General features: G+C 48.7%; 1 protein-coding gene across 4 annotated transcripts in view; it reads right to left on the bottom strand.

Moving 5' to 3' along the window:
- Nucleotides 1-3,948: 3,948 nt before the first annotated feature.
- The window catches only part of Syne2 (spectrin repeat containing nuclear envelope protein 2), a 273,416-nt gene continuing 262,388 nt past the window's right edge, over nt 3,949-14,976 (bottom strand). For 2 of the 4 annotated variants that reach the window (XM_059279389.1, XM_059279391.1), the window contains exons 38-48: nt 14,678-14,963; nt 14,085-14,153; nt 13,001-13,140; nt 11,390-11,504; nt 10,320-10,522; nt 9,070-9,270; nt 8,467-8,595; nt 6,941-7,132; nt 6,217-6,288; nt 5,352-5,401; nt 3,949-4,763 (exon numbers count right to left, since the gene is read on the bottom strand). In XM_059279389.1, coding sequence (XP_059135372.1) covers nt 4,541-4,763; nt 5,352-5,401; nt 6,217-6,288; nt 6,941-7,132; nt 8,467-8,595; nt 9,070-9,270; nt 10,320-10,522; nt 11,390-11,504; nt 13,001-13,140; nt 14,085-14,153; nt 14,678-14,963 — 1,680 coding nt within the window. In that variant the 3' untranslated portion in view covers nt 3,949-4,540. The remainder of the gene's footprint in view (nt 4,764-5,351; nt 5,402-6,216; nt 6,289-6,940; nt 7,133-8,466; nt 8,596-9,069; nt 9,271-10,319; nt 10,523-11,389; nt 11,505-13,000; nt 13,141-14,084; nt 14,154-14,677; nt 14,964-14,976) is intronic. The other 2 variants (XM_059279392.1, XM_059279388.1) reach the window with 2 other exon arrangements.

Genomic DNA, 14,976 nt, shown 5'->3' with positions numbered 1-14,976 from the left:
AGGAACTGGGTTAGTAACTTTCAATCAAGGATGGGGAGATGCTGAGATCACCTCAAGTGGGATGAACACAGAGCTGGGGGTTTGTCTCATTAGACAGCCCACTGCCTGTCACAGGTTGAACAGTAATCCTTTTTTTTTGGAGACAGGGTCTCACCATGTAGCCCTGGCTGTCCTGAAATTTACAATGTAGATTAGTCTCAAACTTAGTGATACATTTACCTCTGCCTCGAAAGTGCTGGGACTAAAGGTGTGTGCTACCATGCCCAGCTCAGACAGAACATTCCCTCATTTAAAAATATAAAACTTTTTTTTTTTTAATGTCATACAGCATCTCAATATAGCCTAAGTTGGCCTCAAACTCTCAATCTCTAAAACTTTGAGGGGTCAAATGATATCACAGCTGGAAAGCTTTGTACCATGAAACTTTATTTCATGCACAAAATCACTAAAAATAGTGTATACAAATTATCTTCAGTATATGTGAAATTTAGTCCTAGCCCTAGGTATCTCATTATGTATATGTAAATATCCCTAAGTGCAAAAATGTCTTCAATTCAAAGTACTTGGGGGTAGAGATAAGCTACCTCTGTAGATCATTCCAGAAAATTAGAATGGAAAAATCTGGGCCAAGTGACTCTTTCCGTCTTTAGGCGTTTCCCCCAGCAATTGACGGCCAGTGGTTGAACCATTTACATATTGTGATGATTATTGCCAACTGGACAAGCTCTAGTTCGCTTTGGGCAACCCCAGGAGGGAAGACCCACTTTAACTGCGGGCAACAGGATTCCATGGGCTGGGAAAAGGAAATGCTGGCCGAACACAGCATCCACCTCTGCTTCCTGACTGAGTGCAGTCAACAGCTGCCTCCTCAGATCTCTGTTGTCATGACTCCCCTAGACCTGGAACTTTCCTTCCTTAACTTGCTTTGGTGAGGTATTTCGTCACCGCAACAACACACATGCACACACACAGGAAGGCTCTCACTCCAGACAGATGGTGGGTCTCTAAGAATGCTGTCTCAGTGGCTGTGACTTCAGATGCGCAGCTGCCCTGTCCAGAAGGCACTTTCTCCTTGTCACCCACTGCTTATGGCTCTCACAGTCTCCCCACAGCTTCTCCACAATGATCCCCTGAGCATTGGAGGAGGGTATGATCTAGACACAGGGCTGAGCCTTCCACAGTCTCTTATTCTCTGCACCTTGATCAGTTGTGGGGTTTCCGTGTGAATCACCATCTACTGCAAAAAGAAGCCTCTCATGAAGGTTGACAGATGCACTAATCGAGGGATATAACAAATAACTCATTAGGAGTCATTTTAATGCGTTAATAGATGCTCCCCTTTGGGCCTATAATCTGTCCAGACACGGGTCCTTGGCCCTGATAACAGCACCAGGTTTGGGTTTCAACTTGTAGAGCAGGCCGTAAATCCAAACAGAAGATGGGTGGTTAATGCCGTGACATTCACACCGCTGTTGTACCAGTGGGTGTGTCTTGCCAGGCTGGTTATTCTTACAGCTTGCAGGACTCACAGCTGGATGAGATTGGTGACTCCAGGCCAGGCATGGTGATGCACGCCTTTAATCCTGGCACTCTGGAGACAGAGGCAGGCGGATCTCTGAGTTCAAGGCATAGTGAGTTCTAGGCCAGCCAGGGCTGCACAGTGAGACCCTGTCTCAAAAAAAAAAAAAAAAAAAAAAAAAATCCTTTTCTTCTCTGGTAGAAATCATAGCACCTTCACACACCATCAAAGCTAGCCAGTAGGATGGAGCTTCGAGGTGAGTACCAGCTTGATTTCTCCATGTTTTTTGACTCAAGTATGTCATGTCTTCAGCAGTAGGCTTTCCTATGGCATTCTAGAGTATAACCAAGAGTATCGGTAACAGCCTCTAATGCTTCAAGCTATTATTGTGTGTAGGGGGAGAGTCTCGCTGTATAGCCTTGGCTGGTCTGGAACTTAAGGATCCACTTGCCTCTGCCTCCCTGGGGAGAGGTTCTGGGATTAAAGGCAGGTGACACCATGTGTGGCTGTCCTTCAATTTTAATAGATGGTTATGCTGGGTCAAACAGTTATCCTCTTTCAGGATTTGGAATTGAGCTCTCCAAGCCCTTTAAAGGTTTCCATTGAATAATTAGCTGTTATTCTAATCAGCCTGCCTCTATAATTGACTTGAGCTTCCTCCCCTGGAGCTCTAAAACCCTTTCTGTACTTTTTTTTTTTAAAAATATTTTAACTATAAAATGTTGTAATTTCTTTTCTCATCTTATATAACTGGTGTCCATCTTCAGACACATGCCTGAACAGGATTTTTTGTTTGTTTGTTTTGTATTTTGTTTTTTTGAGACAGGGTTTCTCTGTGTAGTTTTGGTGCCTGTCCTGGAACTCGCTCTGTAGACCAGGCTGGCCTCGAACTCACAGAGATCTGTCTGGCTCTGCCTCCCGAGTGCTGGGATTAAAAGCCTGAGCCACCAACACCCTGTCTCTGAACAGGAATTTTTTTTTCTCTAGATTTGGGAGATTTTCTTCTATGATGTCACTGAAGATGTTTTCTATGCCTTCACTATGGTTTTCTTCTCATTCTATGCCTAAAATTAGGTTATGTCTTTTGACTGGTTTCCAGAACTCTCCTATGCTCCATTTGTTGTTATTATTTTTAAAAAAATTCTCTTGACCTTTATTGAGTGATCCAATTCTTCTATTTTGTCTTCCATCCCTGTCTCTGTTTTAGACACAATCCATTTTGTTGCTTCCCATTGAGGTTTTTAATTGGTTTATTGAATTTTTCATTTCTAACATCATTTCCATTTGAAAAATTCAAACTATTTTCATGTCTTGGGCCAGCTTCCTTATTTCATCCATCTCTTTGCTGTCTTTGAGTTCTTTGACCATAGTTGTTATTCTTTTGAATTCTTCTGTCATTTCCACTAGGGGCCATTACTATGGGAATTGTATTTTTTTGGAGGTGAGATGCTACTTGGGTTTTCCCCATTTTTCTGAGTCGGGATTTGCACATCTGGAGTTTGTTGGTTGAGGTGTTTGGTGTTCATGAGGCTAATTCACAGCAGCACTGAGAATCTCGATTTCCTGTGTGGTAAATGGGGATACAGCCTCTATCCAGGTCTTGTGTTTCTCTGCTACAGGCTGGTGGTGTCTTCAGTTCTAGAATGAGTTTCTCCTAGCAGTATGGACTTGTCCTGGGTCTCCAGGCTGGATAGGGCAGCTGGTAGGGCTCATGTGATGGCTGAAGGGTCCCTCTCTTGTGGTTCCTGGAGTGAGGAAGAGAGGCTAAGTGGAGGGAGGGGCTCTCCTTGGCAGGCAGTCACAGGACTTGGGTGACCCAAATGGAGGACAAGAGGAAGGAAAGCACAGATGGGCCTACGAGGCCCACACCAACATGTGCTGACTACAGGGTCACTGGGATCAAAGGGAGTGAGAAAGGTCGAGAGGAGGGGATGGTCCAAATGGGGGGAAGGAGGAGGAGAGGAGTCAGCCTATCTACCTGGATCTGTGCCACATGTGGCTGTGGGGTCGATGGTAGCAACTGGGACTGGGACTGGGACCAGGTGAGTTTAAGATAATATTTGTTATATTTGGAAGACCACCTGCCTTCTAACAGAGTCCAATACAATAGTCTGCTTTTTTTTTTTTTTTTTTTTTTTAATGAGAAACATCTGAATTGTACATATCACAAACAGTTCCAAGTTTCTTTACCAACCCTTGGTGGCCAAACAGCTCAACCAGACCCAAAGTGTCTCTTTAAAACATGAAAATTCTTAAAAAAATTAACTTATAAAAACATCCCTATCAAGTCTGGAGTTTGGCATTTACTGTACATTAGTCCAAAGCTCAAGCTAAAAATCTTTCTTTTTTTAAATCAAAGTTTACATTATTCATACAGATTCAGCGTTGTTAAAAAAATATGCACAAATAACCACATCCATGCAATAAAATTTCTTTTTAAAAATTTTAAAGCAATATAAAAGAGCTGACCTAGGTACAGAACAGGACAGTTTAGTTTATAACCAGGAGTGCAGATTGCTAGCCAACTGGGAGGAAACTGATTTTAAACATTTCAAATGTGTCTGAATCAACCGTGGAGTTTCTGAACCGTCACTCAGGTAGGGAGGGACCTGCTAGTTTCTTGGATAGAGTTCATTTATGTGCTGAACATCATTGTTCACAGGCCTTATATCAGCTGTGCTACAATACAGTGTTTTACAAAGTGCATAGCTGGAGAATTTCTCTCCAGCTACCCGTGGTTCTTCGGGAAGCCCCGCTTTTCCAGAGTTCTCGGAACCCATCTACTAGCTTTGTCTGAATGCTAGGTCCTGCTATACTCGGTTCTCTGTCCCAGAGGAAGGACATTTTGTCTGTGTTGTCCGGGGCCCCCAGAGTCCATTTGGAGAAGATGAGGGAGGTGTCTCCAGCAGGTCCCTGGATCTTGTCCAGGCTCAGAGTCACTCACAGGCTGGTTCTGGTACCACGAGCTGAGCACCTGTGGCCAATAGGCTGTTGGCATGGCACCGCAGCTGGCAGAATCCTCTAGGTGGGAGGTGGCCCGTTGGTGTACCGCAGCATGGGGTAGAAGGAGCGGGCGAAGTTGTTGGCCTGGGTGCAGCTGTAGTCCTCTTCGGAGGCGGGCAGCAGGCAGGCCAGAAGCAGCAGCAGCAGCAGCAGCAGCTGCAGGGGCAGCGCGGCCCTGATCACCCTTGAGAGGAAGGAGCGCCTTGGCTGTGAGCGGCCGGGGTCATCAAGGTGGGACGTCCTGCCAACAGAGAGGCGGGGAGGACTGACTCATGAGGAGGGTTCATAGGCCACACTCATTATCTGGCTACATGCTTGTGGAAAGAAATACAGGAGCCCGAGATGTGAGGTTCAGATAGGCTGACAGCGGGGGTGATGGTTAATTAACACTGTCAAATGGACAAGATCTCAAATGATAGAGGAGAGAAGCCTTGGGGCATTAACTGAGGTCAGGAAGACCTGATTGAAGAGTGGGCAGTGCCTTTCCAGGGCCTAAGGCTCTAAACGGAATCAAAAGGAGACAGCAAGCTGAGGACAAGCATTCATCTCTAGCTGCTTCGTGACTATGGGTACAATGGGACCAGCCGCCCCAAGCTCCCGCTATCGTGACTTCCCTGATGTGACGGACTGTCCCCTTGAACTGTGAGCCAGAATAAACCCTTCTCTGTCACCTTGATTGCTTCGTCAGGGTATTTTGTCACGGCAAGAGAAGAGTAGCTCAGACAACTGGGGTGTACTCTTGGAAGAGGAGCCTGGTCCTCTCCAGATGAACCTGGAGAGCGGCCCGGACAAGGCTGGGGAGTCCCTGTGGGGACTGTGATGCCATTACCTGCTGTCTGTTTCCTCTTCCTCTTCTGTAGACCTCTCCTCTCCAAACTGCTGGAACAAAGAGGCCCATGATGCAGTGTGTCCTTCCTTAGGTTAGCTTACCCTGCCCCCACCCCACCCCACCCCCAGGTCACTTTCCTGCCACACCTTTGGAACCAAAGTCACACTATGTGTGATTCAACGTAATGACATGATTGGGTTTCTTGAGCCATCAAGATTTTCCTATTACAGTTTACTGATCTGATCTGCTGGAGACATCAGGAAACCTCTTCAACAGGGGCCCTCATCTTCCACAACCTACTATGACCTCAGAGAAAAGTAACTCATCAGGAGAGAGCTTTTAAAAAAATCATTTTTTTTTTGCCGGGCGGTGGTGGCGCATGCCTTTAATCCCAGCACTTGGGAGGCAGAGGTAGGCAGATCTCTTGTGAGTTCGAGGCCAGCCTGGTCTACAGAGTGAGATCCAGGACAGGCACCAAAACTACATAGAGAAACCCTGTCTCGAAAAAAAAAAAAAAATTTTAATAATCATTTACAAGGGCCAGTGAGAGCAAGTAAAGGCATTTTCTGCCAAGCCTGATGACCCAAGTTCAATGCCCAGAACCCAAGCGATGGAAGGAGAGCCCTGACTTCTACAGGATGTCCTTTGACCTCCATGCGCACACTGTGGCATGCCTGTATATACACATCCACAAATAATCATAATAAATGTTACAGTTTATCTTTTGCCCAGAAGGTTGAAATAGATTGGTGCTGTCACCAAAGGTCCAATGGGGCCTTGGAGTCTAAGTTTCTGCCATCTTAATGACGTGGAGAGCCATTCTGGGTATTTTTGAAGTTTGTGTGTGTGTGTGGGGGGCACTTACCTTTGCACAGGCAGCTGGAGGCTCTTCCCCTGAGTCCACTTCATCATAGCCGGCCAGAGAGGGGCCTGGAGTCTGAAAGCCAACCCAGTTGTTCAGTTTAGGGCAAAACAGAGTTCTAGATAGTCTCAAGAGCACTGTGCTTTATGAACTCTTCAAGGAGTAATTTGATTCTATCCCAGCTTAAACCCCACTAATGACTCTCTCCTCCCATGCAAATAGGCTTTTTCAAACCAAAGGCCATATAGCCGAAGCACAGGAAACCCCCAATCCCAGTTGGCAGTGAGTCTCCATACGTCACAGATAGATTCACGTGTCCTGCACCAGCTAGGGGAGGCCACAGACTGGTATTCCCTTGAATTACATCACATTTTCAAGAGAACTGAGAGCCAACAGAATTAGAGGGTAATCAGGAAAGAGACCAGGACAGTGAGGAGGGCTTGAAACCATGTCATGAGGGAAAGTGAAGGCTTGTATTCAGTACGAAGGTAGAGATGATGGCGGGATCCGTCTTGCACAACCCTACTGGTAGATAGGCACCATTGTTATCTGCCTTTTTTCAAAGGACAGAACACATATACGGGGCTTATGCAACTTACTTTATAAAGCTGCACAGCCAGAGAGGGGCTGGAACCTTCACGTGGACTACCTGCCCCCTCCACCATAGTGAGGCCACAATCTGGCTTCCTGCGACATCTTGACACAGAGAAGCAACCACTGGACTCACCAGGCTCCCCTGCAAGGACGCCAGATCCTGAGCCACTTGCTCACGCAACTGTTTGAGTTTCTTCTCGATGACGTGGACCTTCTCTTCGGCCTCAATGTAGTCTTCTCCGCGCCCCTTCACGAGAAGGCTGGAGGAAATCTCCTGCAAGGAGCTGACTTGAGGCTGATGCTCTTCCAACTCCTTTTCCAGTTGCTGAAAGCAAAATGGTGCCAAGAGAGTTGTCGGCGGCGGCGGGGAGGGTAGCGTGGCTTTCTCTGTTCTGGGATGAACGCTAGGTACAGCTCAACTCCAGAACTTTCTATGGTTCCCTGATAACCGGTCTCAATCCTTGCTTGGCTTAGCACTATTCGGAAAGCAGCTCAATAGGTTGTTTTAAATTCCTTTTAACGCTAAAGATAATTTGATGTTGAGAAATTAAAGGAAAGAAGTGATGGGGTGTGGTATCTAAGACCAGGCCCTTAGACACCAGGCCAGGGAAACTGAAGTCAGTAAAGTCGAGAGCTATTTGGTCAAGCACGCGTCTTAGATATACGGAGGAGGAGGCATCAGGCTGATCACTCAGAATCGTTAAGGGCTCTTTTCTTGTTATGCTGCTACCTCTATTCAAATGAGAAGACAAAAATTGGCTTCAATCACATTTCAAGTCCTTTGTAGCCACCTGAGGTGCAGAGATGGGACATTTCCACCCATGTAGGAAGTTCTCTTGGGCACTGTTACTGTAGGGAATGGAGCTTTGTAAAGATTTTAGTATAAAATTCTTTTAAAGCAATGCCCAGCAATTTTAAATATAAAATGCTGAAAATCAAACTACATACAAGCTTGTAGACTGAAACCAAGTCCCTTTGAGTGCGTGTGAGAAGGTCCAGGGCTCCCCTTGGGCTTGTTGGGGAAAGACACAACTTCCGGGAAATACGAATTTCTACTATGAACAGAGACAGCTCATGCTTCCCCCAAATGAACAGCGCAGTCAGGCCTTTGTGCCCGAGGGTCCTGCACCCATAGTCAATCAGCAGTGAGTGGATCAAAAAACATTCACAACAAAAGAATTATTGCTGTTCTGAACACATAAATGCTTTCCTTACTGCTATTTCCTAAGTGTGGTATAAGAGAAATTTATGTAGCATTTACAAAATACATTTATATCATACTAAGGATTGTAAATAATCAAGAGAGAATTCAAGGTATATGGGAGGATTTGTGTAGGTTGTACGCAAATAACAAATGCAGAAATATGTGCATTTTACCTAATGCACTCAGGTACCCCCAAATCTGGGTATGTCTAAGACCTGTGGATATCCGGGGATGAATATATATTAACAATGGGGAGAAAAAATACTTCAGTGGGCTTGAGATTCAAAGTATTTTTAAAACACTGGTGTCCCTAACTCCCGAGAGTCTTAAAGGGGGTCACTAGGGCTCTTCACTTCTCTGTACGAACCCATGAGTCATAGCCACCAACAGCACTGTGGTGCCCAGGACACTGGGTGAACCAGACAGCGGCTAGTGGTCCTGTGGAAGAAACTTACCATCAGCTCTTTCCGACACTCCAGGAGAAGCTGGCGGTCTGCCTCTGGGCTGGTGACGTGCGCCTTCTGCCTTCGGCTCTCTGCACCCGCTAGCCACAGGAGCAAGTCCTGACTCAGCCGGTGGAAGTCCTGTAGAAACCACACTCATCAGGGGGAGCTTGCTCTTTCACATCTACCTGCCTTTCTCATCTTAGCCAGCTTTAGACACACACCATTGCTTAGTCCTAAAACTGAGCCCGAGAGTCAGGCGCTGGATGTTTCCCAGGTCTCCGAAGGGAACACTGAGCATGCTTCCCTATTACAGGGCCAGCTCTCTGAGTCTCTCAGACCAAAGGACAGAGAGAGGCAGCTTCCTTAACCTGGTGGCATGCTTGCTGCGATCCTTATTTCCAGGGTGGGTGTGGGCTTGGGCAACGAACCTGGAAAACCCTGGGCAAGCACAGGGCCAATTTAATGGCACTAGTGGAAGCGGGGGGGGGGGGGGGGGGGGGTGTTTTCTTACTTCCTAACCCAGCCAGCCCTGGTGACGGTAAAACCATCTGCGGCTCCTAGCCCATGGGCCAGGCTGCTGCTGGGACAGGGCCTTGGGCTGAGTCAACATACCTGGCACTGCATGAGTGATTGTCGTAAGTCCCCTCTCCAGCTGTCCATCACACCCTGGACCGTGTCCCAGGACAGGCTTAGCTGGTGGAGCCTATTTTGGAGTTCTGTGGATTCGGGGCTTTCGCTTGGCAGAGATTCCTTGTGGCTCACGTTGACGGAGACCATCAAGGTCTTGTAGGTATCAAAGGCTTTTAGTATCTCCTACCACCAAAGGGAACAGAGCAGGTTAGGACTTCTGGCAACAGGGAGAAGGGGCTCATTTGCAGGACCTGTAAGGGACAGACCTTCCCCCACACTTCTCCAAGCAGTGGCCACCAAGACGAGAGAGAACTCGCTTGTGAGTGGCTGGGAAGCGTCAGCTGAGGGGGCTGCCTTACAAGGTTAGAGAACTTGCTGGCTGGCTGGCTGGCTGGGTCTGAGGGCAGAGGCCTGCCTCCTCACCGACAGACTCTCCCAGAGGCAGGAGGAGACGCCACCGACCTCCACAGTCCCTTCTCTGCCACTGGCTTAGGAACAGCTCTTGGTAAGTTTTCCAGATAAAGATTATGTAGCTATTTTGCACTTGCCCCTAGGTACCTCAGAAATGTCTCTCCTTTAAGAGGAATGGTACCCTCTATATACACAATGGGAAAGCAGAGATGTGAAGAGAAACTGGACACCCCCTCCCCGCCCCCTAGATCCTATCCTGGGTTCAGAACCTTAGATTAATCTGCTCAGGGCACCCCCAAAATGCAGGGTTTAAGCTGACCCTCCCCTGCACCCTGGGCTGCTGCTCCTGAGGCCGGCGCTGATCACATGGGTAACGAATCCTAATGATCACAGGGTAACCAAGTCAGGCCACAGGATTCCTCAGCCAGTGAGCCAGGCAGTCTCCACAATTAGCCCTGTGTGAACCACCTCACACAGGTCAGAAGGTTGGCTTTATGCTGCCGCACACTGGCTGCCAGCACCTCCCCAAGACGCTAAAATCCAGATCTTTCCAGCCCCTAGGCTCTGAGCCACAGCTCTACAGCCCTCTTCTGGGCTTGGCGATTATCTGTAGATACTCTCCCAGGTGCCAAGAGAAACCTGCCTCTCCGTCCTCACTGAAGTAAAAGTCACTGACCTCTACACACATTACTCGCATGCTGCCAGCTACGCCAAACCCAGGTCTGACCTGTTTGTTCAGCACTACCACTATGACGACAGACAGACACACACTCTGTGCCTGCTCAGATTTCCTCTCCCCTCCCCCCACAGCTCCCACTCACTTGCAGTCTCTTCACCCTGAGCGCTATTTCCTGGATATCGGAGGGAGGCTTCGCCAGCCTCAGAGCTTCCAGCTCCGCTTCAGTTTTTTCCAGCCAGGCGGTGATGGTCCCGATGTCCGCATTCAGCTGCTGCACGTTCTGTTTTATCCGGAGTTTGCCGTGGAGCTCTTGTGCTTGAATCAGCTCCCATCTGTCGAAGGCACCTGGAATCCAAAGCTGCCGATTAAAGCCAGCCGTAAAGCGAGCAGATGTTCTCGGCCGGGAGTGGTCAAGGATGGTGAAAGTGAGTCCAGGATGCTTGGAGGAGGATCAGGGCCAGGGAGTCCTCTCTTCTGGAATCTCCACGTTGTGACTCAAGGCCCATCCCCCTCCACTCTCACAAAGGACAGAAGGAGGTGGGGACAGAGGGTGAGGAAACCCAACCTGTGGCCAATAGGTATTCTAGCCTGAGCTCAGCATTTCAGCTGCTGGTGCTGTTTTGACTCACAAATGATCAGGACCACGATGTGGTCAGTTCTACTTTGCATTTAGCTCAGCAATTACTTTGGTAACCACTGGACTAGTCTTTTTTCCATACATGGGAAGTCACTAGAACATGCATTTCATAGCCAGGTGGTGGTGGTGCACACCTCTAATCCCAGCACTTGGGAGGCAGAGGCAAGTGGATCTCTGAGGCCAGCCTGGTCTACAGAGTGAGTTCTAACACAGCCAGGGCTAGGCAGAGAAATAAAATATGTATTTTATCTTTGGGGGATCTTTTTGTTACTCACTGTATAAAGGACAGTTTCCAAAGGGCCAGGGATACAGTTTTGCCTACCAAACCTAACCCCAGTACCACAAAGAAAAAAAAATCCAATTTCAAGTGAGATGCCTAGAGATTCATTCATAAACACAAGTTGGCTTCTTTTAAAATAACAGAGGCTACTGTGGGGCAGGTTCAGGAGTCTTGGTGAATTACGTCATTGCGTAATCTCTAATTCATGTTCTATCAAGTAATATGTTGAAGTAAACACCTGGCTGGGCCCAGATACCAAGCTTCACCCCTCCTCAGGGATGCCCACTTTTGGTACCTGGCTGCTGTCCCGTTAAGGTGGCCAGCTGTTCATCTTCCTGCTGGGGGCTGCCCTTGGAGGCTCTTGGGCCTTCCTTACCGTCATCGGTTCCTTGATGTAACAGCAGCTTTACCTGGAACGAGCCAATTTTTCAGATTATACATCTCTAAAATCAAAAAGGGAACTAAAGAACATCTGGGTTCACAGGGACAGTAAAGAAATAAAGACGTGGGACCCTTCCCACCAAAAGGTAACGGGTAAGTGACAGACGCAGAGGGCAAGCCCCTCAGCCCCAGCGCAGGAAACAGATGGCATGGCAGTGACAGGGTTAAAATGGCCTGTTTAATCTGCATCCTTCCTAAGGGTCCGCACACAAACTACGGACAAGTCAAAGGTGACCCCGATCTAATGAGACAGCTCCTCTGTCGTGTTTTTACACCCTCACCGTGTTTTACACAATCCCCCTACCCCTCCACGTCACCCCGTTGAGGTGTTTGGCATTTTCCTCGCTATGAATGGGAAACACAGAGTCCTCCGCTTCTCTGGGTCTTTCATCATCAAGCCTCTATCCTTCAGCATCCCACAGTGACTCTTCTGCTCCCACACAGCTCAGTGGCCTATTGTGTCAGACCTTTCCAAAAATAAACAGATCCCTTTTAGAAAAGCTGTGCTTTTCCCCTGGATTATGTCTGATGCCTGGAGGGAGCCAGAGCACAGGGTAGGGAGAGCGTTCTGGGGCCAGGCCGGGTCTCCTTCCCCAGTCTTAGGCTGTAGCACAGACGGAGACAGTAAAAGTGACAGCTGTCTCCTAAGGCGTTCCGAAGCAGGCCAATGACGTGGTTAACCATCACCCCCCCGACACAGAGGGCACTTTGGTAAACCCACTGGTCGCCCACGTCCACTGCTGTTGGCTTCTCTGAAAGATGCTTGTGGCACTAAAACGCGAGCCATATTTTAACAATGACCTATGGCCAACCTTTAACCCTACGCTATCTCCAGCTGCTGCCTCACCAGAGCACACCACGAACTCATGCAACTAAGAGGCGCAGGCGCAGTTATAGAAAGCACCCCAATACTGTATTAGTAAGGGCCACTGCTCCGAGGGCTCCTCCCTGTCCACACACCAATCCTACTGTATGAGGCAGGCCTACTATCAGGTGACGAAGGCGTACAGTGTTGTATACTCCACTGTCATGGCCGGGGAACCAAGTCCACACCCTCAGCACCACCAATTCGGATTTTCTGTTTTCTGATGTGCAATCAGAAAGTTGATATAACAAAGATTTGAGAGCGAAGAGGCAGCTCAGGAAGGCTCTGTTATTCATACGGGTAATTGCCTCGAACGGAAATAGTTCTCTCTTCACGTCACTATCAACACACACCTATCTTTAAAGCTAGTCTATTCTCTGGGTTCTAATGAAGCATGGGTACCCCAGCAGAGGGCCTTGTTCCCTGGGTGGTGCTGGGAGCTGAACTCTGGACATGCTAGGCAAGCTCTACCACTGAGTGACATCCCTTTCCTGAAGTCCCCTCAGAAGAGGTCCCACCACTATGAGCGAAACAGTTTATAAATGAGATCGGAAATGCATGCCTGTGCCCGGGCTACATTCCCACCGGGTCAAGACTTACATAGGCTGGTTTGTAAGGAGTGCTGGCATCTGAGGGGACTGGTGCTACAGCCTTGTCACCTTCCATTGCTTTGTAGTGATGCTTGGGATGGGAAGGGCTGTCAGGAACATGCCACGGGTGGCCCTCAGAAATGGATTTACCTGAAACCAAGTGTCACGCTCGTCAGGGTCTACTCTCCAACCAAAGGATTCCTCTTTAGTGACATAAACAGGGTCACAGGTGACATGGCATCAGGTTACAATATCAAAATGAGTTCTTCAGCTTTCCTTGCAAAGCATGCATGTTTGCAACATGTCAGTATGTCTTGGGAGGAAATGAAATGAGTCATCATGCAACTGAGCGACATTGCACCTTCACGAGATGAGACCACAGCGGAGCACAAAGGACATATGATTTGCTGCGGGATGAGTGGCATTCTGGATGGAGCTGTGTGGCTAGACTGTCAGGGACCCTGGGCAGTAAGGCCAGGTCTCGGGGCCAAGAGGCTAGAAGGCCTCTGAGGAGGGAGGACAAGAGTGACTGTGAAGATGGGCTTAAGGACCAAACAGCTGCGGATAGCCCTTGACTACCGCTAAAGATAGGGACAGGGTTGGGGGTAGGGCTAGAGCCGCCAACCAAGGAAAGGCTTCCTGTGCTGTGGCAAGGGTAATGGTCCTTTCTACGCCCACCCATCTCAGGAAACCCCCAGAAGCGAGGAAACAGTCTGAAACCAAGCCACCATGAAGAAAGCTTGGCCTATGCCGAAGGGCTTAAGTTAGATGGAGGAAAAATAACAAAAGGCACTGTGACAAAAATTCTTTCTGCCGACCTAGAAGTGTGTGTGTGTGGCGGCGGCGGGGTGGGGTGGGGTAGGGTAGGGTGGGGTGGGGGTGTTGAGACCACTCTGGTACGGGGTAGGACCTGGTAAGGAGCACGCAGGTAATGGGTGAGTACAGCAGTGTAAATACACCATGACACGAGAACCGAGGCGCATGGTGTCCACAGAAGGCACAGGTCAGACACGACACGGGAGCGAGGTTTAGGATGCAGTGTGTGTGCCATGGGATGCGGCCATGTTGAGACACATGCACGGGCAGGGGCCTACCAGAAGATGCTTTCAAAGATTTTGTGGTCATTTTAAGATATGCCTCAGGATTTTCAGGGATTTCTACATCTGAAAAAGAATAATGTCATTGTGCACCCCGGAAGTGCCTGCAAAGTAATGCCTAGGTAGCAAGTCAACACAGCGGAGACATCGCCAGCTGGGAGGGGAGGAGGTTAACTGCTCCCTAGCTTTTCTATTGAAAGAATTTTCAAAAACAGAAGGATGGTTTCCCCCGTCCACTCCTGTTGACGGCAGTGGTGGGTTAGGGGCACACGTGGCACAAAGGGCCACACCCAACCCACTAATAAGCTTTGATAAACGCCATAGAAAAATCAATTGATGAGTCTCTCCCACTGGCTGGCATCATCAGGGAACAGTCCTAAAGTCAGAATATGAATTTCACTCCGCCTATACCAGGAGTGAGCTCATTCTCAGGTGAGGCAAAAAAGGCGGGCAGGACGGAAGCCAGAAAGCCACGAGCCTGCACCAGCCACGCGCTGGACTCCGGCTCCCCGAGAGCTCGCCATGTTGCTATGGTGCTAGAAATACAGCCAAGTGGGTCATGGTCCCAGGCTCTGGGAACCCGCCTTTACCTGACAGTGCGCTGTAGAACGGGCCCTCCTCGTCGTCTTCGTGAGAGGATGATCCCCCCACATCACCTGTGTGATCCCACTCCAGAGGGATAGAGTCCACACTGACGGGGGTCTCACAGCCGGACCGTTCATGTCCCAGAGCCGGGGGCACAAGGTGACATAGAGACTGGGGGGATGATGCCTCCTCCATCTCTCTCCTCTTCCGCCAGGAGAGATCAGCCTGGATCTCTCTCGGGTCTTCCATGTCTGTTTCATTCTCAGAGGCTTCCTTTTCATCTTCTAAGCTCTAAACGAAGAGT

The sequence above is a fragment of the Peromyscus eremicus genome, chromosome 14 (genome assembly GCF_949786415.1).
Source record: "Peromyscus eremicus chromosome 14, PerEre_H2_v1, whole genome shotgun sequence".
NCBI classification, from domain to species: Eukaryota; Metazoa; Chordata; class Mammalia; order Rodentia; family Cricetidae; genus Peromyscus; species Peromyscus eremicus.
This window is presented reverse-complemented; position numbering and strand designations above follow the sequence as displayed.